Source organism: Oryzias melastigma, linkage group LG10 (assembly GCF_002922805.2).
Source record: "Oryzias melastigma strain HK-1 linkage group LG10, ASM292280v2, whole genome shotgun sequence".
Classification (NCBI taxonomy): Eukaryota; Metazoa; Chordata; class Actinopteri; order Beloniformes; family Adrianichthyidae; genus Oryzias; species Oryzias melastigma.
The window spans coordinates 6,375,747-6,382,213 of record NC_050521.1 but is presented as its reverse complement, the minus strand read 5'-3'; the positions used below and the strand labels follow the sequence as shown (position 1 = coordinate 6,382,213).

Here is a 6,467-nt window from a genome sequence, read left to right as displayed (position 1 = left end):
CAAGGTATGGAGTTAGCGTAGTCACAGTAACATTTGTTTTAGTGGTATCAGTGTGTTTTTTTTCATGCTCAATTGAATTGAATAAAATGTTATTTATATAGCCTAGCATCACAAAACGGTTGTCTCATTGGGCTTCGTAGCTGTAATTGTACAAAAGCACAAAGTCAGTCATAAAATATAAACAATAGATGGTTGCTAAACTAAAAAGACTAAACTAAAATGTTTATTCCTGCCCTCAGACCCTCCTTTTTGTTGCAAACAAAGTTGAAAGTTACGGATATTTTGAATGGTCTACGCTAACATGGTGAACCTCCTACCCCTCCAGTTGTTGGGGCATTTGGCGGGGTAGGGTTGTCCAAAACAGTTTTGAAGCACAGAAGTTTACATGTGAATGTAATTAATTATTTTTTTGATTGACTCTTTAAAGTTTTAAAACGTACATGTTGTTATGTATTTTCCGAGCGCTGGCAGCTACGCACTAACGCTGTCCGGCGAATAATGATGACGTCACTGAGAGGGAGTGAGGTTAGAATGTAAAGACATTATTTTCCCATAACTCTTCATTTGGTGGGTTAAATGTAGGTTTTTTGTGTTACTAATATTCTAATAAGGTTGAGACTTAGCGTGGTCACAGTATAGTTTGATTTACTGTTATCAGTCTGTTTTTGTTTTTTTACATTTTGATAACAAAGTAGGAAATTACATTTATTGTGAACACGCTAACACGCAGTGGTACCGCATTGTGTTTTATTTTATATGTCACTAATAAGGTTGATGGTTAGCTTAGCAACATTAACATTTGTTTTAGCGGTATCAATCTTTTTTTTGCATATTTTAAACAAAGATCACAGTTATTGTAAATAATGCAGCTTATGCTTCAAATTTGGCTAACGTGCAATCTGTTACATACTAATTCTAGAATAACTGTGAGCGCAGTTAAAGTTTGACTGACTGACTTATCTCTGACTCTTTTGTCTCACCAGCAAATTAGCTGTTAAGTAGATGGCCTGTGGACATGGCATCGGTTACATTTGAAACTGTAACAATGTTTTTTTTGTCCTGTCCCTTTTAAATATATATATATATAAATGAATAAATTGTGTGCCTTATATATGACACAAGATTAACAAGAGACCATTAATTGATGGTGTGCTTTATAACATGATTCGACATGGAGGAAACCATGAATATTGACCTGGATTAGAGACAAAAAAAGCACTACCTGGACATTCACCAGGCTGGCAGAAAGCTGTGTCTGCCTATGCCTAAACAATCATCTCTATTGGGATGTTCCCTGACCAAGGGCTCACTCCCTCGGCCGGACCAAGTCAAATTTGCTTAAAGTGCTACATCATATCTATATATATTTATACAAATGTGTTTGTAAAGGTTTACAGAGTTGTGTTTTTTTAAAGTTTGCATCTTCTGACCCGTATTTGTCTCTGGCTCTCCACCAGTTGGGGTCTGACTTCTCCAGGATGGTGTACTCCTCATTCTTCCTCAGCTCCAGGTCTTGGGATGTCATGGGTATGTAATCGTACTCAGCTATGACAGTCATGCTTGCAGAAGGAGCGGCTGGCTCAGGCTGCGGTGGAAGAGGCCGACTGGGCTTTTCCTGAGAAAGCATGTAATCATGCACTTGATAAATGTGTAGCGATTTGAAACAGAAAGAAACCATGACATCTTAATGCATTTATTTTTATCAGAGACCAAAAACTACTCTTACCTCTGATGGGGTCGGTGGAAGTGGCTTTCTGGTTGACTTCGATCTAGTTGCATAACCTTAAACAATAAATGTTATACTTGGATCAGCTGATTTTTAGGTTAAATTGTTGAAAAATATCTATGATATCACGCTAAAGGAAATCTCCTTTTTTACCGTTCTTCTTATCCAATATTTTGCAACCCATAGCTTGTTTAACTTCCTGTTGGCAGCACAGCCACTCGCCATCGGCCCAGAAACAGGGGTGATACTTTTGCATTAGGTCTTTGTTGGAGTGCACCACTGTGCACAAGATCAGATGGACATGGCCGCATCATTTACATGAAATCAACATTTGCATTTGCATAGCTCTTCTGTTTCGCAAACCAGAAGAGAGACACAAAATATTGAGATACAGAAGTCTGTGTAGACTTACGTTCTTTTAGCTTTGTAATCCACTTGCTACGACTGGCCTCAGTTTTTGCAAAGATGTAGAGAGGCCCTTCATCGTAGACCACCTGAACCAAAAATCACAGTCTTAGATTGTGTCAAAGTCAAGGCCCGGGAGCCGGATCCGGCCCTCCATATAATTCTGTCCGGCCTTCCAGATCATTTTATTTTATTGTTATTAATGGACCAATGTTATCTTGCGCTTGTGCCTCTGAAAGTTAATCACTCTGTAAATGTTTAAATAAATGTCATAATGTACGATGTCTAATATCTAGATGCCTTTTCCAACTCAAAAAATGTAATGCATCATAACTTAGAGCTAGAAGTCTGGTTTGATAGAACTAATTTATTCTTATGTTGCCACTGTTGAAGACAAACTCCCATGAAGAGAGACATTATTAGATCTACATTTTCCACTTTTTGCCCCTGTTTTGCTGCTGCCGTGCTTAAATGTCGCTGTTGTGTGGTGGACAGTACAGTTCAGCTCACTGGCAACACCTGCATTGTTCTGAAATCCCCTGGTTCATCTGAGACAGTTTCACTTCTTAAAGAAGAGACTTTCATAGTTTTTGGGATGTTAGCAATTTGGAAAGTGAAAAATTGTTTCTTTTTGATGTACATTGAACCAATTTGAAAAGGAATTGACTGCAAAGCAAAGTGGTATCTTTTGTTGGCACAGTTTATAAGAAAAAAAGGTGGTATTGATGATGCTGGATGGTATAATCTTAAAGGTCTATTGGAAACTGCAGTGAAAGCAAAAGTGAATTAGTTATCGTTTTCAGCCTGCTAAACTGGACACATGCTGTTTGTAACTTGAGCAAATCGGTGGAGATCCAAAGAAACTGTTAATCAAAAGGAAAAAGTATACCTGGAAAGCAAACTTTCTCTCTGGCGGAGCGTTGGGCTCTGCCTCGACCGTCTCCACGCACTTTATCTTCTCAACATCAACAGAACCCCTCAGACCTTTTCGCTTCTGCTCACACAAGAGGAAACAATTGGAGTGTTATTCCCGGTTTACACTTCATGGTAATCAGCCATCACATCGGTTGTATTGGGTTCCTATTCCTATTTCCTAACTTTTAATTTAAGGTTTCATCATCTGCATTCTCTAATAAGTATAGGCTAGATATGCACACAATAGTACTACAGGAGTAAAATTTCAGTAGTGGATTATCAGCCTGTGTCACATTTGGAGCGATTCCCTTCCGATGTCTTTGCGACCTAAACAATTACAAATCTCCATGATGTATAAACCAGGCATAAGGTGCTTCATACAACATTCATGTACAATAAAAGTAAGTCCATGCTGTAAAAAATAATTTGAATGTACACACCCCTTTGTCTGCGTCATAGTCGTAGTAGGCTAACTTTTCTGCCGTCAGAACGAATAGTCTCTCCTTGTAGTTCAGAGGAGATGTCTTCTTCTTCTGCTGAGATCTTTTGATGAAGAGATCTTCCAGGATATTGTCTGACATGATTCAATCCGGATGGATCTACACTAAGACAATAAAAAGCGAACTTAAGAAGAGTGCAGCAGACAGAAAGCTCTTACAATCATAGCGGTTGCCGCTACAGCTCCACTCATCATCCGTGTGCTATCTGTGTGTTTCCTACATGTCAAGTATAAAACGGAATATTTAAATTCCCTGTCAACCATATTTTCAAAGAAGGAAATGGAACACTGACCTGCTGTTCATAGAGTCAGAGCAACAGTGCTGTATCAGATGAGATTATAGATCTGAGGAGAGATGAGCAGACATGGAGTTTCAGCACTTATCAGTTAGCGATTAGCTGAAATTTGCATTGAAACCACCGGTCTAACGTCAGGATTGTCCTGCGATTCCATCATTTCCTTTAGTACGGCATATTTTCCCTTCAGCCATCTTGTGACTTCAATACAATTAGAAATTAGGTATTAAAATACGTTAAAAACACATTAACTTTTATAAAACTTCACAACGTTCCTTTTCTTTGCCGCACAATCGCTCAAACACAAAACCACTTCTTAAAACACAGTGGACGAATAAAGATGGGTCTCATTTGGGATTTTAGCAGCGTGTATGAAACCTGCACGCTCAAAGCAAGAAAATGGTCAACACCAAAATGACACGTCAACAAGAAAACAGCACGCTAAAACCGCTAAATCCTCTTAGGGTCACGGTGTTGCTGGAGCCTATCCCAGCCCCTATTGGGTGAATGTGTTACGTAGACTGCTCCATCTTGAATATGATTGATCTTTTTGGGTTTAAGTTGACGATTTTAGCGGCAAATGATACAGAAGGCCAGTGTCGGGTCAAACTCTTCTTCATCATGAATTCTCAGAAGAGTCCGTAAGTCTGTGTCAGATATATTTGCTCTACAGCTAAGTCTATTTTAAGCTGTTAAGCACTTCCTTTTATTTTCTCAAGTGTAACAGTAACATACCAGAAACTTCGGTACCTCCCTGCTAACCAAGAGTGTCACATTTCTTAACAACAGGGTGACTCTACTTTTAAAGTCTGGCGGTGTTCCCGTTTCTTGCCAAGTATTGTTTACTCATTCCTCATTTGCCATCTTTGGTCATTTGTCAGTGGTGATGGTCCTAAGACAGACTTTTTTGCTCCCTGTCCGGCTTTCCTGCGGACCTCTGTGGAGGCTGAAAGGAGATTTGCTTTTTTTTGCCGTTTTCTGAAGCGAGTTGACTCACAGCAGCTGACACAGGCAAACTCATGCGGAAGTTGCATCAAGGTTGTGCTGTGTTTTTTGGGGCTGAAACGTTTCCCGCTCTGCTGCCCTTCTTTCTGACATTGTCCTGAGTGGTGTTCCACCTGTGAGGTACACCTTTTTCTGTTTGTGATACAGTCAACAGCAACACAAATACTGTTTGAGTAGCATAAATGAATATAAATACACACACACACAGAAAATACTACGTTAGCATTTGCCAAACAGGAACTTATCAAGATGCAGTCTTTCCTGATGTTTCCTGACTGATTAGTTGTGTGCGTGTGTGTGTGTGTGAGTGTGTTACATTTGGGCGATGTGTTTGTGCAAGTGTCACACGCATATAAGGTAGAAGCAACAAGACAAACGTGTCAAGTCATATTGCAACCACAAAGAAGGCTGTCACTTTTATCACTTTGTCACACAAGATAAAAGCCGACGTGTTTCGTGAGTTAAAGAGACAAGAACACACATCTGCATGAGGTTAAACTGCATTTAAGTTAGGTAGTTATCAGACACAAGTTTTAAAGCGGGTGACATATTTAAACTATTATCTGATTTTTATTGGTTAAGTAACTTAGAAAATAACAGAGTTAAAAACGCCTTTGAATAAAACATTTTCACTTATCAAGAAATGCTAAAACGTGCGTTCTTTATGATATTGCAAACAACAAATACAAGCTGACAAAAAACACACTGTGTACTTTTACAAAATGTATTTTAGATAACTATAATCCACAGCAAGCTTCATCTGTGCAGTAAACATAACTAAAAAGTACATTTTTTTGCAGCCGGTTTTCAGAATGTCACCACTCACCCAGCAGCCAGAAAAGGAAAGCATCAGTCGAGCAACTATAGATGCTGAGGTTTGAAGCTGTGACATTAGTCTCAGTAGCTGATAAAATGTGCTTTAGTCTGTGATGCAAGGCGTTAAAACACACCCACAAAGAGGACTCGGCTCCATTTACTTCCTCTTTTTCTTCCTGCTCATTTTCATATCAGCTTTTTCGGGCAGTTTGGATGATAAGGCAAGGCTTGTTAAATGTGGCTTACAGGAACACGCTTGGAAACAGCTACATGCTTAAACTAACAGTTGCTTTGCCATAAATATATTCCAGGAAGAGAAAAAATTTAGTTACATGTATTAAAAAAAAAAAAAAAACGCTTCTGGGTAATCTTTAGTTTTTCATTTTGCAGGACACCACATTTAGATTGTTGAGTTAGATAAAAGTGATGAAACGACTCAACGGGAGGTTCAAATCCTGACTGCTTTAATCGCAATAAAAATCCTAATTTTGGTTGCACATGAACAGCAGATTTTATTTTTACGTTTCTGTGTAGGTTGATCGTAATTGAAAAAATAAACAGAACGTATCAATGGAAGATGAGAGAGGAAAAAGGAAGAAGGTGACTGACATTTCATATGCAAACTTTATCATAAGATCTGGTTATTTCCCTGCTTTAGAGGTTTAGGGAAGGATGTGTATTTGAGAAGGTATACTTTCACTTCACACTACATATTGTTAAACCTAAGAACAACAACAACATAAAAAATAAAATTAAAAAATTAAATAAATAGCAAAATGTATGCAAATAAAAAAAATGTTTTAAT

General features: G+C 38.4%; 1 protein-coding gene across 4 annotated transcripts in view; it reads right to left on the bottom strand.

Annotated features, from left to right (window-relative positions):
- btk (Bruton agammaglobulinemia tyrosine kinase) overlaps positions 1-6,433 on the bottom strand; it is a 10,347-nt gene extending 3,914 nt beyond the window's left edge. Inside the window, exons 1-8 of one of the 4 annotated variants that reach the window (XM_024283729.2) lie at positions 5,673-6,433; positions 3,839-3,890; positions 3,487-3,650; positions 3,021-3,125; positions 2,139-2,220; positions 1,880-2,005; positions 1,727-1,782; positions 1,431-1,615 (exon numbers count right to left, since the gene is read on the bottom strand). In XM_024283729.2, the coding sequence (XP_024139497.1) occupies positions 1,431-1,615; positions 1,727-1,782; positions 1,880-2,005; positions 2,139-2,220; positions 3,021-3,125; positions 3,487-3,627 (695 nt within the window). In that variant the 5' untranslated portion in view covers positions 3,628-3,650; positions 3,839-3,890; positions 5,673-6,433. Of the gene's footprint in view, positions 1-1,430; positions 1,616-1,726; positions 1,783-1,879; positions 2,006-2,138; positions 2,221-3,020; positions 3,126-3,486; positions 3,651-3,838; positions 4,816-4,838; positions 5,066-5,672 lie in introns of those variants that run through there. The other 3 variants (XM_024283730.2, XM_036213934.1, XM_036213933.1) reach the window with 3 other exon arrangements.
- Between the last annotated feature and the right edge of the window lie 34 nt (positions 6,434-6,467).